This window comes from Manis javanica, chromosome X (genome assembly GCF_040802235.1).
Source record: "Manis javanica isolate MJ-LG chromosome X, MJ_LKY, whole genome shotgun sequence".
Classification (NCBI taxonomy): domain Eukaryota; kingdom Metazoa; phylum Chordata; class Mammalia; order Pholidota; family Manidae; genus Manis; species Manis javanica.
In genome coordinates this window covers 92704476-92730097 of record NC_133174.1, presented here as the reverse complement: position 1 = coordinate 92730097, position 25622 = coordinate 92704476, and the positions used below count along the sequence as shown (strand labels likewise).

Sequence of the window (25622 nt, the reverse complement as noted above, 5' to 3'; positions counted from 1 at the left end):
TTCTATCCCTTTTTCTCTCTCTTCTTCTGGTACTCCAATAATGTGGATATTGTTTGTTTCGGTTGGTTACTCAGCTCTCTTAGAATTCTTTCATTACTGGAGGTCCTTTTATCTCTCTCTGCATCAGCTTCTCTGCGTTCCTGTTCTCTGTTTTCTAGTCCATTAATGGTCTCTTGCATCTCATCCATTCTGTTTTGAAGTCCTTCCAGAGCTTGTTTTATTTCTGTATTCTCCCTCCTTAGTTCTTGCATATTTCTCTGCAAGTCCATCAGCATGGTTATGTCTTTTGTTTTGAATTCTTTTTCAGGAGGACTGGTTAAATCTATCTCCCCAGGTTCCTTCTCAGGGGAAGATGTAGGAGATGCCGAAGCTGTCTGGGTTAGTCTTGTCTGGATCATATTTTTTTGCCTTTTCATGTTGATAGGTGCTATTGACTTTCAGCTGGGAGGGCCAAACTTTTCACTTGCTACTGGCCTTTCTTTACTGGGACAACTGCTACCCCTAGTGGCTTGTGTTGGGTAATTGCATGTAGACTGGGTCTTTGTGTCTTGCCTGGCCGGTATGGATTAAGCTCCCTTTCTAAGGGCATGGTCTGCCTTAGGCTGCTTCTCTGCTTTCGCAGCGCCTGGAAGGGTAATGGACTGGGGGCTGTTTGGCTATTTACCTCCGTGGGGGGTCTCAGAGCTATTGCCCATGGGGTTAGTGCACCCGGTTTCCCTGTAATTTCCAGCCACTGGGCTGTGACCTGTGTTGTCCAGCTGTTACGTCCCTGTCCCTTTAAGACTTTCAAAAAGCACTCGCTTTTCTTTGTCACAGGGGCATCAGCTTCGGAACCCGCTCAGAGGTCCTGCTGCCCTGTTTCCCTAGTTTCCAGCACCCCACGCATGCACTGTGTGTCTGTGCTCTGGTGCGGATGGCTGGGGCTGGGTGTTCAGCAGTCCTGGGCTCCCCCTCACTCCCCGCTCCAACACCTCTCCTCCCGCCGGGAGCTGGGGGGACGGGTGCTCGGGTTCCGCCGGGCCGGGGGTTGTATCTTACCCCTTTCACCAGGCGCTGGGCTCTCACACGTGTGGATGTAGTCTGGATGTTGTCCTGTGTCTTCTGGTCTCTCTTTTAGGATTAGTTGTATTTGTTGTATTTTCAAAAATATATATGTTCTGGGGAGGAGATTCCCACTGTCCTACTCATGCCGCCATGTTGGGTCCGCCCTCTTTTCAAGCCCCACGCGCTTTTTACCCTTTGCCCTGGGCTGTCATCGCTTCTGCTCCAAAGGGTGAGGGGTGGAGCCAGGCCGTGGTGGGAGGGGCGGTCCGCGGATCTAAAGCATTCCTATTGGTGGAAAGACTGAGAACGAGGCTGGAGCTGAAGCAAGGAAAAGAGGAGCCAGGAGACCTAGTTAAGCGGAAGGCGGGGCTAACGAGGCTTAATGGGAGCGAGGCGCCAAGTGCAGTTGTCCGCGCCTTGCTGCGATGGCTGCGGCGGTAGCGGCGGCGCTGGGCACAGTCACACCCCTGGTGGCGGAGTCTTCCTCTCAGGAAGCTACCGTCTTTGCCGCCTCCTCCTCCTCCTACACTGCCTGAACGACGGCGGCAGTGACTAAGCCTGCCTCCTCCGCCACCTCCAACCCTGCCTGCCCGCCTGCCGGTGGCTATGGCGACAGTGGCGGCAGCGGCTTTGGAGGCTCCACTATGGCGGCAGCAGGGAGGGGGGCGCAGTAGTTTTAAAGTAGACACCCGCCCTTGCCTCAGAGAAGGTGAGTTCCCGTCCCACGGTGCAGCCTCATCTTCTTTGCTGCCTCTGTTGAGCCCTTCCGAGATCGGACTGGGCGTGGTTCGCCACCGCCCCACCTGCCACCTGCTGGGGCGTAGTAGTACTGGCCAAGCTCGCCCTGCCCCACCCTGCCCTGCCATACGAGCCCCGTGTGTGCAAGATGGACTGAAGAAGAGAGGGGTTCCCCTACTTCTCCCCTCTGAAAAGGATGGAGGGCCCCCAGGAAAAGGAACCGCACGTATTCACAAGGCAGGAGTTTGAAGGGAAAAAATACCATAAAATTTATTTCCCATCCAGGGCACCTTAGTATGCCCTAGGAATTGAGAGGTGATTTGGTAAAGGAGAAGGCAAGGTAGAAGTGGAACTAGAGCGTCAGGGAAAGGGAAGGGGGACTGATGGAGAAAGGGGGCATAAATAAAAGAGGAAAGGCCAAAGGAAAGGGGAGGACCCTCCCCTCCTTTGGTGAAATTCAGCATCCTGCAGTGTAGACACTTGGGGTAGGATATTTAAGGAGAGATGAGGTTAGGATTGGGGAGGTTATTGTAAATATAGTAGGAGCTGCTGGATTTTAGGATCGTAGGGTCTGGTGGAGGGAGTTGTATTGAGGAAAGAAGAGGAGAGAGTGTGGCAGAAGCACAGATTTCAGGAATCACTTTGCAGAGTTCTTTGGCTGTATGAGTTGTGACCTTGTAAAGCAAGGTTTATGGGCCCATTTTTAAGGTGGTCTTGGTTCTAATAAGTGCTGTTGTTATCTACCAACACTTATTACTCCTAACATAAAAAAGGTATTTCTTGACTATTTCAGTATAAGTGGTATTTAGTTCACACACAGTACTATATATTAGTAAACAGCCTACTAATAGCAAACTGTAAAATTTTGCCATTGAAATGTGTTTTAAAGCAGTTTTTGGAAATGCTTCTTAGATGGTTGAGACCAGTTCCACTGCAGAAGATCTTAGTAAGGCATTTTGCCATTGTAAATTTTGTAATTAATTTCCAGTATTTTCTGTGTCACCATATGTTACTAACTTGTCTCCAAAGTGAAACATGTGGACGCCCAAATAAAGTAGAATAATTTAAATTCCTTTTCCTTATGAGGACGTCCCAGTAAAGTTACCCCATAAAAACGATTTTATCTTCACATTCTTAAATGGTATATTCCCATGTGCTAGACCATAAACTTTCACGCCTTTCTCTTTGGATGGATGGCAAAGCAATAAAGAAAAATAAATTAAAGTATTTGTCATAGGCACATTACATAAATGCCACCTACTAAATATGGAAGTTAGAAATACACTGTAATACGATGATGTTTTTTATTTATTAACTCTTACTGAAGGGAACATATGAAAGACTAGTATCTTCAGTCAGCCTGGATTTGCACAGTTGTTCTAGATGAAAAGATGAGTCTCCTGGATTTTTTGTTTTCATACCAAACGTTTTGTCTGTATCCAGCAAGAAGGAGAGAACAGTTTTACAGGCGGTCAAGATCACAATTCTGTTTGGCTCTCATTGCCTTTTCGCAGTAAGGTTTAGGCCCACTATCTCGTGGAGAATATGCCTTTTTGCCTGGCTCTGTGACTGGCTTGGTTGCAGTATCTTTGAATATATGCAGGTATTAACAACTTAAGGGATAAAAATTCATAATGTAGCAGCAATACCCTGTCTATATTATTGCACGCTGGTAAAATGAGGAGAGCCCTTGCATAGGAGCCTGGTGCAGTGAACCTAGTTTCTGTTATTAGTTTATCTGTTAGATTTTGTGACCCTGAACTGATCCCAAGCTTCCTGGATTTGGGTTTTGATATTTCTTAAATAAGAGGTATTGGATTAGTAAGACTCAGAGGTTGATTTCAGATCTGAAAGTATGAACCATGATTTTGCAGTTCTGCATTGATACTCTTTCAATGACATTTTCATGGCTGTGCACTAGACAGTGATTTCTAAGCCCTAACATAACTTGACCGATAGTTACCACCTGACATTCAGTGAGTAATGAAATGTGTGTTAGTGTTGAGAAAATTTACTGGGATATGAGAAACCAAATATAATTGCTACTAAAAATCATCTCTTGTATCATTTCATTTTAGGTGAATATCCTTCGTTAACCATGCAATCCAAACCAAACCAAAACTCTTACCTCTTCACTTAACAAATGATAAATATTTGATATATACACTGTCCAAAACACTATTATGTCTCAAAATATCTTTGTTTAGCAATTTATAGAGGCTATAAATGCTTCCTAGTTTAGTGAATAAAAGAAAAGAGAGAAAAATGTTGCTTGGTGGTGTGTCAATATCTTTTGCTTGGAAGTTGGGCAATCAACTTAAAAACCAAACAATAAACAAAATAAATGCCACATAAACAAACATAAGAAAAGACAGATAATCAGAATTCATAGTAAGGGGAGTCTTGAGACTTTGTAGGACACTTCATCTTTCATTCAGTGAAGTTTTTCAAAAATGTTTAATGGCCCAAAAATGAATTTTCACCAATATTCTGATGTAATCATACTAAAAGTCAAAACAAAACTAAACAGAACCCTCTTATTTATTTACCTCTTCCTTTTAAGAAAAAAATTTATTAAATAGGTTCTGTTTTATATTGGAGGACATTTTGGCTTTTTATTTAGTTAATAATCCACTTGCATAGCAATTACCTAACAAGGCTTTCCTATGTTTCCATAGTATTCAGTAAAGTTTCAAGTTCACTATAAGAAAACCTAATTAATAGCCTTTCCTTCATTTATTCAGGAATAATTTATTGAACACTTGTATGTGTGTGTGCCAGGCACTGTGCTTAGTGCTGAAGGTACAGACATATTAGACACAGCTATATTAAAGAGCTCAATAGCAGTACTTGATAGTAAAATTATAAAATGAATGAATGAAATAATTGGGAAAATGCAGTTTTAAATCTTAATAAATGATAATGATAAATATTTGATACATACACTGTTGATATATATACTAGTTATATAAATATAACTTGTCAGACTCCTACTAAACTATCAGAACTATTCCATTATTTATTATAAATCTGTATTCTGCCCATGGTATCTTATATACTATACGCACACTAAAACACATTATAAAGAAAATTTATATTTTGTTTTAAGTTCTAGTTAGGAGATTACTCTAAAAGTTGGCAAAAAATTGTCAAGATTCCAATTACTACAAATCCACTCTGAATAGGACCATTAAAAGTGGTTTGATAAAGCATTCACTGATCCATTTTCAATTATAGCTAATACTCATGAGGATCTCATCTGTCTTGACAACCAGCAAATGTTTTCTAGTTGTCAAGAAACAACTATCATTAAGATCTCGCACTAAACTGAGCTTTGATTCTGAGTATAAAATCTTGCTCCCCATCCATATATATGTTTATGATAGTATACAAAATTTAAATATTTCAAGGAGTGAAGAACAGTTGAGAAATGCTATGCTAGGAATATTAAAGGACTATGCCTAAGATTAACCATGAGGTATTTATCTTTCCATGTTCAAAGAAGTTTATTTGTTGCAGATGAGGGATAAAATCATACTTTATAGCATTCAGTATTTTGTCCTTTGATCTTTTAATGTGTAATCTATTTGTATTTTTTAACCCTAGCTTTCCTAACTTCTAACTAGATTAGAATGAAAGACACAGGACCATCTGCAATGAATTTAGTGTATTCATTGTTGGAGAAGAAAACTGAGCCACTTACACTTAAATTAAAATCCAAATAACAGTCTAATTTGCTAATCTAAAATGCAGCCTTTTCCCACTGATAACCATCAATCCATATATGGTGAACTACAAAAAAAACCTTCAGAAATGGAAATATGAAAGGTGGTATTACATTTTTAGTCATTCATCTAGGTAATAGCAGGGTAAAGATTATAATGCAGTCTCTCATTCTAGTGCTTATGATTCTTACTGCTTTTGGAATTAAGAATCAGTATAAGCCAGTATTTAACAACCAATCAATAAAAATACATTTGTTTAATATTCTAACAAGTTAAGGAAAAGACATGGAGAGAGGAAAAAGAAGAAAAGGAAAGAGGAAGTTATAAATCCCCAAGTTTCTTCAGCTGTATGTTGGTCACTATTTCTACCAAACCAGCTTGTAAGCCCCAATTCTTTGCAAGAACACTTTAGTTCCTGGTATGTAGTGAGTGCTCAGCAAACATTATTTCCTGTCCCAGCCCTCTTCCTCACAGCCAAAGGTCATTTGCTCACCTGACCCCTAATTTAACAGCTACTCCCTGAGGAGGTTCTGACCTCTAGGCCTTTCCCCTAAGACAGGCTGAAAAATAGCTGTGCCATCACCAGTTTCCTCTCCCACTTTCAGAACTGACTGAACCATTTATTTCGGGAGTCCAAAAATCATGTCTCAAATAGTGGGGATGTGGGTAGAGTGGGGTCTAAAGGAACATTTATTTTGCATCTTCTGCAAATCAGACAGATGTTTCTTACATATGCCAAACCTAGAGAGGAAGTTTCTCGTTCAAGACTTCGGCCTCTTTAAGAACCAGCTCTCAGAGAAATCTTGGGCTGACTTAGATTTGAATCCTGGCTCTGACCCTTACTAGTTGTGTCACTTTGAGCAAATTGCTTGACCTCTCCAAGCCTCAAGTATCTCTGCCTTAGAAAGTAGGGATCACATTCATGTCAAGTTTAGGGGAAATGGCAGTTTGAGAATTTGGCAGTATGGAGTGGCTCTAAAAACAATACCTCATCATATATAATTGTTCTCAGTAAAAAGCCACCTTCCACGAGCCTCCTGTCAACAGATGCAAGATCTAAAAAGATCTTGGAAGGCCAGGATGATTGATAGAATCTAACAAGGTAAAATTTAATGGGATAAATCTAAGTATATATTGGGTCTATTTGGGGGTTTCTATATGACTGTGTCCTGGAGGGACAGAGTTTAACCAGCTCCATGTGAAAAAAACTTGTGTTTTAGTCAAAAGTTGTCATAGCATGAGTCAACAGTATGACATGATCACCACAAAATAGTGAAGCTATCTTAGGCTACATTAGTAGAAGAGATATTTGAAGTAAGGAGTGAATATACTTACCACTACTGAACTGTACACTTAAAAATGGTTAAGATGGTAATTTTTATGTTTGTGTTTTTTACCACAATAAAATAAATGAGGTAATTATCTCATTTTACTGTTTATTGTCATTGTGACTCCATTTAGGGTGACTGTGTTTGTGTTACACTTTATGAATGTCAGGGATTTAGGCACACTAGTGAGAGAAATCATGCTGAATGACTGAACTGAGATCAGTTCACACAAAGACTAAAGAAGGAGGGAAGGAATAAAGATGTAATCATACTCTTAAAATATTCAGGGATTATGATTTTAGACAAGAGATTATTCTTACCATGACTTCAAGGAGTAGAATCAGTGGAAGCTTTAAGACTGGTTCTCAAAGTGTGGTCCCAAAATCGGCAGCATCAGCATTACCAAAGAACTTTTAAAAACTGTACGTTATTAGGCCCCCATCCCAGAACCACTAAATAAGAAATTCTAAGGGTGGGGTCCAGTAATCTCTTTGAACAAGCTGTTCAGATGATTCTGTTGCACACTAAAGTTTGAGACCCCCTACTCTCGGAAAACAGATTTCAGTTCAATAAAAACATGAAAATTTAGCAGTGATTCTCAACCTTCACTGTACAACAGAATCACCTGGGAAGATGTAAAAAACAAAACAAACAAGAAACTATGACTGAGAACCAGAGAACCTGGGCATTCGTATGTTTTAAAAACGACCTAGGTGATTTTAATATGCAGCCAGAGTTGAGACCTACCTTAGTGGAAGGTTAGACTAGTATCAGTAGGATGGCTGTTTAAGAGATTTCTTAGGGACCCTACTTAAAAATACAGATTCTTGGACCTCCAGAAGATGTATAGATTTGAGGTAGTGCTAATGAATATTATCTTTGGCCTCCTTTTTTTCCTTTTTTTCCTCAAAACTCTCTTCAGGTTAGCTTAAAACATAGTTAGCTTCATAAGTATTCTAAATGACAAGACCTTTATATTAATCAGTGTCTTGCCAATGGGTTTCAGCCCAAGCAAGTTTGCTATGGATTCAGTGTGACCAAAGAAATTGACCGCAAAACACTCTTTGGGGTGAAAGGGTTTATTACCTGGCTTGTTCTCTGGCAGTAGGTCGAGCACTAGTGTCTCTACCTCCGCCCAGAGCAATGGGCCGAGCCCTTTATATAGCGCAATAATAGCTCATTACCTAAAGGTGTGGAAGCGGTAGCCCAGCAATAGGCCAGTTACATCATCAGGTGGGGATAGGAGCCTGGCCATAGGAACTCCAGCTTCCCCACAATCAGCGTAGTCACCAAATAGACATTGGACAGACATTATGTGTAAAGATCTGAGCCTGTTCTATAGCACAGTGATTCCCAGCATGGTTGATCATAAAATTACTTATAGGATTGGACCACACACACAGATTTTTATTTTGATTCAGCATGTGAGTTTGAAAAGCTGTGGATGTGAATTTGAATTTGGTGTGAATCCTGGTTAAGAAGAATTTTTATGTATTTGTGAAATTTTGAATGTAGATTTAATCATTTGGATTGATTAGGAAAGCATGCTATTTAAAGAAAATTAGGGTAAATCCTTGTTAAGTACATTTTAATGTGTGTCATTTAAAGTAACTCTGATATCATCTTTTGTAATTTCAGATTTCTGCATATTTTAATTTTTGATTCAATGAAGTAAGAACATCAACACATTTGTTATATTACAGCTACAAAGAAAATTTACAATTGACAAGTAATTGTAGGTGTAATTTATTGGATGTATGTAAGGTCAAAGCTCCACTTTTGCATTAGGAACATTGCTTAAGCTTAAGTATAATAGTTCTAAAGGCTTATCATATTCATAGCAAGTTCTAAGCAGAGGCTTTAATATGTAATACCCTCTAGTTTTGATGGATAGGCCTCTTATATTCATTCCTTCCATTTTGTGCTTATTGCCCTTCTTCTGGTTTAAGCCTCATGATCTCTTGCCTGCAACTTATTCCTAATTCACTTGCCTATTTTAAGGCACTTCTTTTCCCTTGTTGAATGCAAAATTAAATTCAAATGCCTTAATGAAGCCAGTTATAATTTGGCCTCATTCCAAACTTTCATTTATTGTCTTTCATACTCTTGCCTGCCCCAAATACCTTTATTCTACTCTTTTTATCTGGATTTATATTATTTTAATGCTTAGTTCAAAACTGTTCTTCTCTAGAAAGCTTTACCCAGACTCCTTAGCAGGAACACACTGTACTGGTGTCTTACAGCACTCGTAACATTTTGATCTTGGGATCATAGTTCTTTCTATACACATCTTATCTCCCTTACTGAATTGTAAATTCTTTGGGATTAGGAATTATTCACTTGCTTTGTCATTTCCAGCATGTGGGGTGGTTAAGTATAGTAAAATGGAAAAAGTCAGGATAAAACAGAGTTTAAGTTCCAGCTCCACTGAAAAACACATGTGACAAGTTATTTTGATTGAACTAAATCCAAATTTCCCAACCTTCAGAATGTGAGAAATGCCATTTACCTTCGAGATTAGTTTTAAAGGGTAAGCTGTTGTCTTACTTGACACACAGGTCTTCAGTAAATGCTCATCCTTTTTCTTTTACCTTTTTCCAAAGTGTCTGCCATAATACTTTGAAACTAACCTCAATAAATATCAAAAAAGCTAAATGTTGCTCAGAGGCATCAAAGGCCTGAACTAGGGTAGTGTTAATGGGGAATGAAAAGGAAGAGATGGATAGGAAACATTATAAAGTAGAATGGGCATGAAGTAGTGATTTACTGGGGAGAAAAATGGCTGAAATTTTGAGCCTGAAATATTATACCATTTAAAGAAAATCAGACCAAGAACTTGAGGAAATGAGTCAAAGGCAGTAAGTCTAGGCAGTACCATTCTAAAGGAAAAGTTATAGGGGCTTCATAGAAATGATCTGGGGAACCAGTAATGAAGGGCTGGGTTAAAATCCTTAGCCTTCGTGTTTCCCAACTTGACTGTCAGTTTCAGACTTTATCAGAAGTGGAATTAAAAGTTGATCTAGAAGAGAAATGAGTACTAAATTTTAGGAATTATTGAAGCTCTAAATCAGTAGTTTTCTTTTGTTTCTTATTATAAAACTTTACCTTTGTGGTAAGTTATATTGTCACCAAATGATAATATTTACTTACTATTAAAAGTTTTAAATGGGAAATACAAGATCTTACCACTATGCTTTGATTGCATTTAGTGATTAATTCTGAAACAAGGAAGTCCTTAAATACATTCTAATTAAACTCTTCTGCCTCGCTGATTTTAGAGTCAAAGTTAGATAAATCGTATTTTTAAACAACCTGAAAAGTAATTCAGAGGGGATACAAGGATATATTTTAACTGTTCGTTAAGTCATTTCTGACATGTAATTAGAAAATTAGTTATTCTTATCTTGAACATGCAATTTTTAACATAAGCCTTTTTAGTCCACACAGTGGTATTAAACTTAGTTGAAGATAATCCAACATTACTTTTAAAATAAATACCTTCTAGGGTTTTTAAATAGTCCTGCACACAATTTTTTCAAAAATTAAAAGAAGATGATTGTTCAGAGAAAAGAATTTTAAACTTTCTCTTTTTTCCTGTTCTAGTCCCATTTCTTAAAGTTAACTGCTTTTAAATTTAATTTACATCTTTCCATAATTTTTATATGTGGTGTATATTTATTTTCTTTAGTGTTGGGAATTGGATGTATTATAGTTACTGCTCTACAGTTTTTTTATCCATTTAATATGTTGTTGGGATTTCTCCATAAAAATATATGTAGTATCAGTTTATTCATTTAGCCAAATTTTTGGTGTTTTGTGATTTGTACCCTATAGGTAAACTAATAAACTTTGGTAGAATACATTGCAACTGTTAAGAACATTAAATAGAAATGAGGACCTCACATGTAAATGCAGAAAGTTTTGGTATGTGTTACTTATTACAGTGAGAAACAGTATAGCATAATTTCTAGATGTTAGTATATGAACATTACTTTATAGCTTTCAGGGGCTTCTGTGAAACTTGTTTAGCCAGATGAGTACACTAGTGTTGTACAATGATGGAAGACATTTGCCCACCATGGGCAAAGTTCATTTGTGGTTCCGTGTGATTTTTAGATAACATTTGGGCCATAGCTCCAAAAGGTCAACAGTCTTAATGCCTTTCTTAGGATTATCTTCTGTAAAACACAAAATTCCAAGGCTGAGTTTTTTTATTTTATTTTTTATTTTGATATCATTAATGTACAATTACATGTGCAACATTATGGTTACTAGACTCCCCCCATTATCAAGTCCCCACCACATACCCCATTAGTGTCACTGTCCGTCAGCGTAGTAAGATGCTATAACATCACTACTTGTCTTCTGTGTTATGCTGCCTTCCCTGTGCCCCCCCCACCTTATGTTTGCTAATCGTAATGCCCCCTTATCCCTCCCTTTCCACCCATCCTCCCTAGTCCCTTTCCCTTTGGTAACTGTTAGTCCATTCTTGGGTTCTGTGAGTCTGCTGCTGTTTTGTTCCTTTAGTTTTTTTCTTCTTATACTCCACAGGTGAGTGAAATCATTTGATACTTGTCTTTCTCCACCTGGCTTATTTCACTAAGCATAATACCCTCAACAAGGCTGGGTTTTCTTAATCCTGCCTTTCATTATTGGTGCCTCAAATCATTCCATGAAGCTCATGAAGTTATTGGTACCCCCATAACTATTCCTAAGAAATGGTAGTGTGTAGACTTACCATACTAAATAAATAACTCTTGCCATATCAGACACTAGAGGCATACTTAATATGCCCATATTAAATTGCATACTTTATAAGCAAAATGCTATTACTCTAGCATCACAAGAACTATGGTATATGAAATAATAAATAGTTGAAGATGAAAATGATACTTGTAAATATTCATTAATATGATATTATAGCCTCACCTCCCTGTATTTTATTCATAGATATGACTTGGAATGAACAGGGAAAGGCTGAACTTCTCACAGATAACTTTTGTAATATATGTGGAGTGGTGCTACAGTTTGAATCACAAAGGATTTCACATTATGCGGTAAGTTAAAAACAATGGGCATAGAGTCTAAAGTAGATTTTTAAATGTAGCAGGTAAACTTCATATGTATCTTTTTTTATTCTTACGAGATTCCTGTGTAGTAGGTGGTACTATTTCCCTTTGAATGAATGAGGAGATAGGCGCACAGAGGGACAGTAATTTACTAGCTTAAGTTTGGGGAGTTCGGTTTTAAACTCAATCTTTTTGTCTCCAAAGCTTGTTTCCTTCACAGTATTCTGCCTCCCTTTGTATCTGTCAAGTCACTGTATCCTTCGTGTCCTTTTAGTAAATATAAGGGAGGTGTTATAAAGCTTGAGTAGGAAACTTTTAATGTGAATCAAGGTATATTACAGAACTCCAGAGTCCTTTTATAGTAAATGAAGACTATTAAAACAGAAAGAACCAGTCTTACGCTTGACTTAATCATATGTTCTTAGGCACAGAACCATAGAAGTCTAGAGCTGGAAGAGGAAATGTTTAATATCCTTACTCTTTTAGTTTATTGATTAGAAAATTGAGACAGTGAAGGATGGTTATTCTCCACAACTAGTCATTGGCTTGACTAAGCTTATTAAAAATTATTTCTTCTAACTTCATGTCCAGTGTTCTTCCCTTTCATTTGGAGTTGCCTCCCATTTCTACATCATATGATGAGCTATTGGATTTCTTTCATATCTGGTATCTGGGTTACCAAAAGTACTATACTTTTACTTAAATATAATACAATGCCAACTCTACTTTTTTAAACACTTATCTTGCTTTGCCCATTGCTAATCTTATTGGCAACTATATTTCAGTCCTTACGTTGATTGTGTTCAATTAGTATAATTACAGATAGGGCAATTGTATTGGCTGTGGATTGAGAGGACCTAGGTTCAAGTCTTAACTCCACCATTGTTGTGTTACCCTAGGCAAGGCATTTTACCTATATGAGCATGTTTCTTGAACCTGCAAAATGGGAGTGGCAAAATCTCTCTTACTAAACTTGTGAGAATTAAATGAAATCAAATATGTGAGAGTGCCTAGCATATCCTCAGACCCCATAGCTCAAAGATTTAGAGTTGATAAAGAGAGAAACAGATCAAGGGACTCTGATAACTAAAGTTAGAACCACTTGAATTTAAATTTGAAAAATGGCTTTTCATGGGCCTATGAAGCACTGTTCAGTGTAGAAAATATATACAAACATGAGAAAATCTAAGTCAGTCATAATTCTGTCATTTGTAAGTATCCATCACTTAACTTCTCTCATGCTCATATGATTCCAGTATGCTTTCTGAACACACACACCAAACAAACATACACAGTTCATCAAAAGAGAATTGTGTATGTGGTTTTTTTGTATGAGAATATATTCTTGACATTTTGTCCTATTATTACATCTTTTAATTTTCTATAATATTTTTAATAGCTATAAAACATTATATTATGTGATGTAGCAATTTTTAAAATTTTTAATTCAAATATAGTTGATATACAATATTATATTGGGTTTCAGGTATACAGTATAGTGATTTGATAACTATACATTACTAAGTGCTCACCATGATAAATATATTGCCAACTGTTAACGTACAAAGATATTACAGTGTTACTCACCATATTTCCTATGCTGTAATTTCATCCCTGTGATTAATATATTTTATAATTGGATGTCTGTGCCTCTTTATCCCCTTCACATATTTTGTCTGCACCTATTTGCCTCTTGATTGTATATCTCTACTAAATCTTTGAACTATGGTGTCTGAAGATGTGTTAGGTACTCTGACATACTTGATTTCACTTAATTCTCACAAGTTTAATAAGAGATTTTACCAACACCATTTTGCAGACAAACAAACAAAACAGAAATAGACTCAAACACAAAGAATAGACTGATGGGAAGTGAGTAGGGGAAAGGATAAAATAAATAGGTGTTATAGCATATTTTTTTTTTTTTTTTTTTTTTTTTGAGAGGGCATCTCTCATATTTATTGATCAAATGGTTGTTAACAACAATAAAATTCAGTATAGGGGGGTCAATGCTCAATGTACAATCATTAATCCATCTCAAGCCTAATTCTCGTCAGTCTCCAATCTTCTGAAGCATAACGAACAAGTTCTTACATGGTGAACGAATTCTTACAGAGTGAATAAATTCTTACATGGTGAACAGTACAAGGGCAGTCATCACAGAAACTTTCGGTTTTGATCATGCAATATGACCTATAAACCATCAGGTCAAATATGAATATTCATTTGATTTTTGTACTTGATTTATATGTTGATCCCACATTTCTCCTATTATTATTATTATTTTTATTTTTAATAAAATGCTGAAGTGGTAGGTAGATGCAAGATAAAGGTAGAAAACATAGTTTAGTGCTGTAAGAAGGCAAATGTAGATGATCAGATGATCAGGTGTGTGCCTATGGACTAAGTATTAATCCAGGCTAGACAAGGGCAGCAAGACATCCACGGATGCAGAAGATTTCTCTCAAAGCAGGGGGGGTGAGGTTCTGAGCCTCACCTCTGTTGATCCCCAAATTCTCACCTGATGGCCCCCCTGCGACTGTGCCTGTCTTAGGTTGTTCCTCCCTTGAGGAATCTTACCCGTCTCTGGCTAACCAGTCATCTTCCGGGGCCATACAGGGAAATGTAAAGTTGGTAAGTGAGAGAGAAGCCATATTGTTTGCAAAGGTTAGCTTTTTACTTCTTTGCAGATTTATGCCCTGTGGCTTCTATGCCCAGCACTTGTCTCGAGGTATCTTTACCACCTGGAGGAATTATGATACTCGGTAAATTCGATATGAGGCACGAATTCTATTTAAAGTTTGTAATTAGGAAGGAAGAAGAAAAGCTATAGATGTAGCATATGAAGGAAACTTGGGAGGATTGATTATTTCTTTGACATATCTTCTTGTATAGTACCTTAAGTATGTATAGGTTTTAAACTACTAACTAATTTGCACACACATATTGACATAATAGGAATACGGTGACATAAACAAAGCAAATCTATAATCACCAGCCATCTCCAGTGAAGCCAAGAAAACCATTTAGGCACCCTAGGCATTTGTGAAAATTTATCTATGATATGATGGATATTTTCCAACTGTACTTGAACCATCAGACAAATTAAAGCAGCCCATTTCTGGGATCTGTTCACATCCCATATGTTCTTTTAACCATAGATAGTCTATAGTCATGAGATTTTGGGGTGCTACAACTTGCACCCCTCCCAACTCCTGGTTGAGTTCCAACAGTACAGATCCAGTCAAATTCGTTGTCTCACTGTATGCACATGCCAGCCTAGACATCTCCCTCCTCCTTCTCATGGCAAGTCCAGGAGATGGTGGGCTGGATGCAGCCACAACCGCAGCATCGTCCGGATCCCTGTGGAGGCTTTTTGATGATCATCCCCCGGCACGAGTCCTCCAGAGAGTGCTGATGCCAGAAGCTCCTCCTCATATCGTATCTTAGTTCATTTTCTGGGTATCCAAGCTAGGCCTTGATCTTCTGCGTAGAAACAAACAGACCCTTTGCCCACACTTTGACATGCCCTCTATACCACTGTGCAGAACTCATTGGAGGTCAGCACACAGTAACTGCTTTTTTTTTTTTTTTTAATTAAGAGAAAGGAATATTATCAGAAAAGAGTACCTCCATAGCTGATCATCTGACACCCTTTAAGTGATCAACATTAAGGATATTTAAAGCATGCGTTGATCTTTGATTTACCAATAGTTTTATCCTGTTAAGGAGTAATCCCCCTTTTCTTTCTTTCTTTCTTTTTTTTTTTTTTTTAAATTTTTAATCTACACTTACCTGAAGAATACTATGTTTACTATGCTCTCCCCTATATCAGGTCCCCCCTAACAACCACATTACGGTTACTGTCCATCAGCTTAGCAAAATGTTGTAGAGTCACTACTTGTCCTCTCTGTGTTGTGCAGCCCACCCTCCCCTTTCTCCCTCCCCCCCATGCATGCTAATCTTAATACCCCCCTTCTTCTTCCCCCCCCTTATCCCTCCCTGCCCACCCATCCTCCCCAGTTCCTTTCCCTTTGGTACCTGTTAGTCCATTTTTGGGTTCTGTAATTCTGCTGCTGTTTTGTTCCTTCAGTTTTTCCTTTGTTCCTATACTCCTCAGATGAGTGAAATCATTTGGTATTTCTCTTTCTCCGCTTGGCTTATTTCACTGAGCATAATACTCTCCAGCTCCATCCATGTTGCTGCAAATGGTTGGATTTTTCCACTTCTTATGGCTGAGTAGTATTCCATTGTGTATATGTACCACATCTTCTTTATCCATTCATCTACAGATGGACATTTAGGTTGCTTCCAATTCTTGGCTATTGTAAATAGTGCTGCGATAAACATAGGAGTGCATCTGTCTTTCTCAAACTTGATTGCTGCGTTCTTAGGGTAAATTCCTAGGAGTGGAATTCCTGGGTCAAATGGTAGGTCTGTTTTGAGCATTTTGATGCACCTCCATACTGCTTTCCACAATGGTTGAACTAATTTACATTCCCACCAGCAGTGTAGGAGGGTTCCCCTTTCTCCACAGCCTCGCCAACATTTGTTGTTGTTTGTCTTTTGGATGGCAGCTATCCTTACTGGTGTGAGGTGATACCTCATTGTAGTTTTAATTTGCATTTCTCTGATAATTAGCGATGTGGAGCATCTTTTCATGTGTCTCTTGGCCATCTGTATTTCTTTTTTGGAGAACTGTCTGTTCAGTTCCTCTGCCCATTTTTTAATTGGGTTATTTGTTTTTTGTTTGTTGAGGCGTGTGAGCTCTTTATATATTCTGGACGTCAAGCCTTTATCAGATCTGTCATTTTCAAATATATTCTCCCATACTGTAGGGTTCCTTTTTGTTCTATTGATGGTGTCTTTCGCTGTACAGAAGCTTTTCAGCTTAATGTAGTCCCACTTGCTCATTTTTGCTGTTGTTTTCCTTGCCCGGGGAGATATGTTCAAGAAGAGATCACTCATGTTTATGTCTAAGAGGTTTTTGCCTATGTTTTTTTCCAAGAGTTTAATGGTTTCGTGACTTACATTCAGGTCTTTGATCCATTTTGAGTTTACCTTTGTATATGGGGTTAGACAATGGTCCAGTTTCATTCTCCTACATGTAGCTGTCCAGTTTTGCCAGCACCATCTGTTGAAGAGACTGTCATTTTGCCATTGTATGTCCATGGCTCCTTTATCAAATATTAATTGACCATATATGTTTGGGTTAATTTCTGGGGTCTCTAATCTGTTCCACTGGTCTGTGGCTCTGTTCTTGTGCCAGTACCAAATTGTCTTGATTACTATGGCTTTGTAGTAGAGCTTGAAGTTGGGGAGTGAGATCCCCCCTACTTTATTCTTCTTTTTCAGGATTGCTTTGGCTATTCGGGGTCTTTGGTGTTTCCATATGAATTTTTGAATTATTTGTTCCAATTCATTGAAGAATGTTGCTGGTAATTTGAGAGGGATTGCATCAAATTTGTATATTGCTTTCGGCAGGATGGCCATTTTGACGATATTAATTCTTCCTAGCCATGAGCATGGGATGAGTTTCCATTTATTAGTGTCCCCTTTAATTTCTCTTAAGAGTGACTTGTAGTTTTCAGAGTATAAGTCTTTCACTTCCTTGGTTAGGTTTATTCCTAGGTATTTTATTCTTTTTGATGCAATGGTGAATGGAATTGTTTTCCTGATTTCTCTTTCTATTGATTCGTTGTTAGTGTATAGGAAAGCTACAGATTTCTGTGTGTTGATTTTGTATCCTGCAACTTTGCTGTATTCCGATATCAGTTCTAGTAGTTTTTGAGTGGAGTCTTTAGGGTTTTTTATGTACAGTATCATATCATCTGCAAATAGTGACAGTTTAACTTCTTCTTTACCAATCTGGATTCCTTGTATTTCTTTGTTTTGTCTGATTGCCGTGGCTAGGACCTCCAGTACTATGTTAAATAACAGTGGGGAGAGTGGGCATCCCTGTCTGGTTCCCGATCTCAGTGGAAATGCTTTCAGCTTCTCGCTGTTCAGTATAATGCTGGCTGTGGGTTTATCATATATGGCCTTTATTATGTTGAGGTACTTGCCCTCTATTCCCATTTTGCTGAGAGTTTTTATCATGAATGGATGTTGAATTTTGTCAAATGCTTTTTCAGTATCTATGGAGATGATCATGTGGTTTTTGTCTTTCTTTTTGTTGATGTGGTGGATGATGTTGATGGATTTTCGAATGTTGTACCATCCTTGCATCCCTGGGATGAACCCCACTTGGTCATGGTGTATGATCCTTTTGATATACTGTTGAATTCTGTTTGCTAATATTTTATTGAGTATTTTTGCATCTACGTTCATCAGGGATATTGGTCTGTAATTTTCTTTTTTGGTGGGGTCTTTGCCTGGTTTTGGTATTAGGGTGATGTTGGCTTCATAGAATGAGTTTGGGAGTATTCCCTCTTCTTCTATTTTGTGGAACACTTTAAGGAGAATGGGTATTATGTCTTCTCTGTGTGTCTGATAAAATTCCGAGGTAAATCCGTCCGGCCCCGGGGTTTTGTTCTTGGGTAGTTTTTTGATTACTGTTTCAATTTCTTTGCTTGTAATTGGTTTGTTTAACTTTTGTGTTTCTTCCTTGGTCAGTCTTGGGAGGTTGTATTTTTCTAGGAAGTTGTCCATTTCTTCTAGGTTTTCCAGCTTGTTGGCATATAGGTTTTCATAGTAGTCTTTAATAATTCTTTGTATTTCTGTGGAGTCTGTCGTGATTTTTCCATTCTCATTTCTGATTATGTTGATTTGTGTTGACTCTCTTTTTCTCTTAATAAGTTGGGCTAGAGGCTTATCTATTTTGTTTATTTTCTCAAAGAACCAGCTCTTGGTTTCGTTGATTTTTGCTATTGTTTTATTCTTCTCAATTTTGTTTATTTCTTCTCTGATCTTTATTATGTCCCTCCTTCTGCTGACTTTAGGCCTCATTTGTTCTTCTTTTTCCAGTTTTAATAATTGTGATGTTAGACTATTCATTTGGGATTGTTCTTCCTTCTTCAAGTGTGCCTGGATTGCTATATACTTTCCTCTTAAGACTGCTTTCGCTGCATCCCACAGAAGTTGGGGCTTAGTGTTGTTGTTGTCATTTGTTTCTATATATTCCTTGATCTCTATTTTGATTTGTTCATTGATCCATTGATTATTTAGTAGCATGTTGTTAAGCCTCCATGTGTTTGTGAGCCTTTTTGTTTTCTTTGTAGAATTTATTTCTACTTTCATACCTTTGTGGTCTGAAAAATTGGTTGGTAGAATTTCAATATTGTGGAATTTACTGAGGCTCTTTTTGTGAGCTAGTATGTGGTCTATTCTAGAGAATGTTCCATGTGCACTTGAGAAGAATGTATATCCTGTTGCTTTTGGATGTAAAGTTCTATAGATGTCTATTAGGTCCATCTGTTCTAGTGTGTTGTTCAGTGCCTGTGTGTCTTTACTTATTTTCTGCCCGGTGGATCTATCCTTTGGGGTGAGTGGTGTGTTGAAGTCTCCTACAATGAATGCATTGCAGTCTATTTCCCTCTTTAGTTCTGTTAGTATTTGCTTCACATATGCTGGTGCTCCTGTATTGGGTGCATATATATTTAGAATGGTTATATCCTCTTGTTGGACTAAGCCCTTTATCATTATGTAGTGGCCTTCTTTATCTCTTGTTACTTTCTTTGTTTTGAAGTCTATTTTGTCTGATATTAGTACTGCAACCCCTGCTTTCTTCTCACTGTTGTTTGCCTGAAATATGTTTTTCCATCCCTTGACTTTTAGTCTATGCTTATCTTTGGGTTTAAGGTGAGTTTCTTGTAAGCAGCATATAGATGGGTCTTGCTTTTTTATCCATTCTATTACTCTATGTCTTTTGATTGGTGCATTAAGTCCATTTACATTTAGGGTGACTATTGAAAGATATGTACTTATTGCCATTGCAGGCTTTAGATTCGTGGTTACCAAAGGTTCAAGGTTAGCTTCTTTAGTATCTTACTGCCTAACTTAGCTCGCTTATTGAGCTGTTATATACACTGTCTGGAGAGTCTTTTCTTCTCTCCCTTCTTATTCCTCCTCCTCCCTTCTTCATATGTTGTGTGTTTTGTTCTGTGCTCTTTTTAGGGGTGCTCCCATCTAGAGCAGTCCCTGTAGGATGCCCTGTAGAGGTGGTTTGTGGGAAGCAAATTCCCTCAGCTTTTGCTTGTCTGGGAATTGTTTGATCCCACCATCATATTTAAATGATAGTCGTGCTGGATACAGTATCCTTGGTTCAAGGCCCTTCTGTTTCATTGCATTAAGTATATCATGCCATTCTCTTCTGGCCTGTAGGGTTTCTGTTGAGAAGTCTGATGTTAGCCTGATTGGTTTTCCTTTATAGGTGACCTTTTTCTCTCTAGCTGCCTTTAAAACTCTTTCCTTGTCCTTGATCCTTGCCATTTTAATTATTATGTGTCTTGGTGTTGTCCTCCTTGGATCCTTTCTGTTGGGGGTTCTGTATAATTCCATGGTCTGTTCGATTATTTCCTCCCCCAGTTTGGGGAAGTTTTCAGCAATTATTTCTTCAAAGACCCTTTCTATCCCTTTTCCTCTTTCTTCCTCTTCTGGTATCCCTATAATACGAATGTTTTTCCTTTTGTATTGGTCACATATTTCTCTTAGTGTTGTTTCATTCCTGGAGATCCTTTTATCTCTCTCTATGTCAGCTTCTATACGTTCCTGTTCTCTGGCTTCTATTCCTTCAATGGCCTCTTGCATCTTATCCATTCTGCTTATAAATCCTTCCAGGGATTGTTTCACTTCTGTGATCTCTTTCCTGACATCTGTGATCTCCTTCCGGACTTCATCCCACTGCTCTTGCATTTTTCTCTGCATCTCATCCCACTGCTCTTGCATTTTTCTCTGCATCTCATCCCATTGCTCTTGCATTTTTTTCTGCATCTCTGTCAGCATGTTCATGATTTTTATTTTGAATTCTTTTTCAGGAGGACTAGTTAGGTCTGTCTCCTTCTCAGGTGTTGTCTCTGTGATCTTTGTCTGCCTGTAGTTTTGCCTTTTCATGGTGATAGAGATAGTCTGCAGAGCTGGTACAAGTGACCGCTGGAAGAGCTTCCCTTCTTGTTGGTTTGTAGCCTTTTCCTGGGAGAATAGCGACCTCTAGTGGCTTGTGCTGGGCAGCTGTGCGCAGACAGGGCTTCTGCTTCCTGCCCAGTTGCTTTGGGGTTTATCTCCACTGTTGCTGTGGGCTTGGCCTGGCTGGGGCTGTTCCTCCAAAATGGTGGAGCCCCGTTAGAGGGGGAGCAGCCAGGAGACTATTTATCTCCGTAAGGGGCCTCTGTGCTCCCTGCTGCCCAGGGGGTTAGAGTGCCCAGAGATCCCCAGATTCCCTGCTTCTGGTCTAAGTGACCTGTCCTGCCCCTTTAAGATTTCCAAAAAGCACTCTCCAAACCAAAACAACAACAGCAACAATGAGAGAGGGAACAGAAAGGAAAAAAAAAAGAAAAAACACGCGATTTTTTTTTTTTTTCCTCAGGTGCCGGTCCCAGGCACCCGCGCACTGGTCCTGCTGCCCTGTCTCCCTAGCACCAGGGTCCCTGTCCTTTCAAGGCTTCCAAAAAGCACCCACCCACCGGTCCCGCAGGGAAGGAACGCTCAATATTCTTTGTCCTCAGGCACTGGTCCCACGCACCCGCTCACCAGTCCTGCCGCCCTGCCTCCCTAGCACCGGGGTCCCTGTCCCTTCAAGGCTTCCAAAAAGCACTTGGCAAAAAGAGAGAAAAAAAAGGGGAAAAACGCGCGATTTCTTCCGTCCTCAGGTGCTGGTCTCAGGCACCCACCCACCGGTCCCACAGGGAAAAATGCGGGATATTCTTTGTCCTCAGGTGCCGGTCCCAGGCACCCGCTCACCAGTCCCGCCGCCCTGCCTCCCTAGCACCGGGGTCCCTGTCCCTTTTAGGGTTCCAAAAAGCACTCGCAGAAAAGAGAAAAAAAAAAAAAAAGGGGGAAAAACGCGCGATTTCCTCTGTCCTCAAGTGCCGGTCTCAGGCACCCGCCCACCGGTCCCGCAGGGAAAAACGGGGGATATTCTTTGTCCTCAGGCGCCGGTCCCAGCCACCCGCTCACCAGACCCGCCACCGTGCCTCCCTAGCACTGGGGTCCCCGTCCCTTCAAGGCTTCCAAAAAGCGCTTGCCAAAAAGAGAAAAAAAAAAAGGGGAAAAACGCGCGACCTCCTCCGTCCTCAGGCACCGGTCTCAGGCACCCGCCCCCAGGTCTCGCAGGGAGAAACGCGGGATATTCTTTGTCCTCCGGCGCTGTTCCCAGGCACCTCCTCACCGGTCCCGCCACCCTGCCTCCCCAGCAACGGGGACCCGTCCCTCTAAGGCTTCCAAAAAGCGCTCGCCAAAAAAAAAAAAAACTGCTCCGGTTTCTCTCCACCCGCCGGGAGCCGGGGGGAGGGGCGCTTGGGTCCCGCCGGGCTGGGGCTTGTATCTTACCCCCTTCACAAGGCGCTGGGTTCTTGCAGGTGTGGATGTGGTCTGGATGTTGTCCTGTGTCCTGTGGTCTCTATTTTAGGAAGATTTTTCTTTGTTATATTTTCATAGCTCTATGTGTTTTTGGGAGGAGATTTCCACTGCTCTACTCACGCCGCCATCTTGGCTCCCTATAGCATATTTTTTAATTTAAATTTCAGTGCCACCTGTAAGTTTGGTGCTTAGCTTGTTAAATCATCAAATCAAAACTATACTTGATTTTCCATATATTTGAAAGCATTTCCATACAAATATTCTACTTGAAAAAGTGATTTTTTTCTCTTATTTTACAGCTTGGTTAATACTCTCAGACTATCTCAACATAGTATTTATTATACATGTAAAATAAGACAGTACTGCAGAAGTTTTGAATTTTAGTGAGGTTGTACGCATTAATATTTCCCTTTCTATTTACACTTACATGTCTAAGAAGTCATTCTTTGCACTTTGTCATATAAATATTTCCTTCTATTTTCTTCTAATACATTTTAAAGTTTTCTTTCTTATGTTAAAGTGTTTAATCCATCTGGTAATGATTTCCACATACGGAGAGTGATAACATCACTTTTTTCATACAGATAGCCAGGTGTTCCAGCACTATTTATTTATTTGACAGTCCATCCTTGCCCCACTGATTTGTAGCGGCACCTCTATCATATGCTAATTTTCATATATACATGTTTATTTTGAGGCTATTATTCTGTTTTATTTGTATTGCTCTATTTGCCTGTCTGCAAAAGTTTCACCTCATTACTATAGCTTTAAAATAAGTCATGATATCTGGTGGGGAAAATTTATATGACAAGAAAATCATCATAAAATTAAAAGACAAATCACAGATTGAGTGTATTTATAATCCATATAATTAACACAGGATTACTGTCTAGAATATACAAAGGATTATATATGAATCACAACAAGAAACAACCTAACAGAAAAATAGGAAAGTGAAATGAACAGGCAGTAAAAGAGATACTCTGCTACACTAGTGCCCATACAGGAAATGCAAGTTAAAGTGATAATGAGCTATCTTATCAAAACCATTATGCTAGCTAAAATTAAAATCTAGTAAAACTTCAGGAGAATATAGGAAAACAGAAACATTCATATCTGCTGCATTTAGAGTTGTAAACTGCTTCAACATCTTTGGGAAAGAAATTTATGATACCTATTAAGTTGAAAATCCTCATACCTTATAAGCCAAGAATTTCACTTCTAGGTATCTACTTTAAAGACCCTGTTGGACATGTATATTAAGAGATATATTTATATATGTTCAGTGTAGAAATGCTTGTAATAGCAGAATAAACAGAAACATAACTGCCTTCAATAGGGGAAATGATGGGTAGTATATGAAGGAACTAGAGCTAAATGTATCAGTCTTAGAAATATAATATTGGATTATAAAAAGCAAGTTGAAAAAGGGTATGGATAGAATGATTCCATTTTCATAAAAAATTTTAAATGACAATAGTATATAATACTATTTATGAGCACCTGCATATGTAGTAAAAGAATAAAAGCATGAAGGGAATTATATAGACCAACTTTAAGATGGTGGTTATCTATGGGGAGAAGGGGAGGAGATTGTGGGCAGAAGGAGATAGGACTGTATATGTAAAATTTACTTCTTTTAAAAGGGAAATCTGAAAGAAATACAGCAAAATGTTAACATCTATTAAAACTAGATTAGGGGTATGGGCTTCAGCTATAAAATTTCCTGTGCTTTCCTATTTGATGTATATATTTCAGTTTAAAATCCTGTAGGAAGAGAGAGTGACTGCATCACAGTATGTGCTCAGGAATGTTAGTTTCCCTGCTACTTACACCAGCATTTGGTTATTCTTGTGTATTTTGTTATACATCTGTCCAGAGATTTTTCTAATATGCTTAACCTAGGAGGGTTAATTTCCTCACATAGAAGAATTTGAGAGGTAGGCAATGCAGGGCTGATAATGACAGCTCCATGACATCATCAGGGACTAGGCATTTTCTATCTTTCTCCTCTGGATCCCCCATACTCCCAGATGACAATTGTAACTATGACCTTTACCAGAAGCAGAAATGAAGAAAGTTAGAAAAAGGGCTTATTCCCCAACCTGTTAAGGAGGCTTCCTGAAAATTCTACCCAACACTTCAGATTACATCTTAATGGACAGAATGGTCACATCTTACTGAAAGGACGGCTGAAACATGCAGTCTTTTAGTTGGGTATATTACTTGTGTGTAACTAAGGAAGAATAAGAATTTGATATTGGACAGCAACTAGGAGTCTCTGTCAAAAACAGGAATCTAAAAGGTATTGACTGCTAAATTATAGTATTATTTTCATTTTGACTAGATTTATAAATTTCAAAGCATGTGAACCTCTTTCATAAACTTGGTACACACCAAATATACCACAACTGTTGTCCTCAGATTCAAATAAGTGTAAATTTGGGGGTGCCTCTGTTGTTGAATAAACAAAGTCATACTATACCTTTTTTCAGAGTGATAAACATGCTCAGAATATTAGGCTTTATTTTCAAATGTATGGGAAACAAAATGAAGTGCCTGGTAAGCAAATGAAGATGGATGTTGAGAATTTTCAGGTGAGTGGCCTATGTTGGTGTCATAATTCTAAACTTGTAGTTATTGAATCCTTCTAACAAGGTTGTACTTATTTCAGGTGCACAGGAGTGAAGTAGTGAACAGAAACAAATTTTGTGATCTCTGCAACATGATTTTTAGTTCCCCAGTTGTTGCTAAGTCTCATTATGTAGGGAAAGTCCATGCTAAAAAAATGAAGCAGTTAATGGAGGAACATGATCAGGTGTCTCCATCAGGATTTCAGCCAGAGTCAGAGATGGATAAGATTACATTTACCTCTTTAGTTTCAATAAAGGATTCCCTATCATTTTTTCCATTTCTCCTATCCATTTTTTAGCAGAGAGACTTTCAGTCTGGAGCGATAACTTGATTCATCTTCTGCCCAGTTAATCTCTTTCTGTGTCCTTGTCATTAAATATGGAGATTGTATTTGCTGGGTGAATTTTAGGAAATGTTATGACTTCCCCCTTTCAGTTTATTAAATCCAAATAAAAGAATGTGATTTGCTATGCAAAGAAACAACAATAAGCAACCTGAAGCTCTCCAGTTTCTGCATCAAATCATAAAATCTTAGCCCCTTCTTATTTCTCCTTGGCATCGATCTCATT

At 38.7% G+C, this 25622-nt stretch overlaps 2 protein-coding genes across 2 annotated transcripts in view; one reads left to right on the top strand and one right to left on the bottom strand.

Moving 5' to 3' along the window:
- LOC140847410 (uncharacterized) overlaps positions 1-25622 on the bottom strand; it is a 199190-nt gene that overhangs the window by 37337 nt on the left and 136231 nt on the right. The window lies entirely within an intron of this gene.
- LOC108392988 (zinc finger matrin-type protein 1) lies at positions 1470-25622 on the top strand. Its single transcript, XM_037008565.2, is given in 5 exon segments — positions 1470-1712; positions 1714-1753; positions 11786-11892; positions 24915-25016; positions 25094-25622. Coding segments are annotated over 5 exon segments (750 nt in total). The 3' UTR covers positions 25352-25622.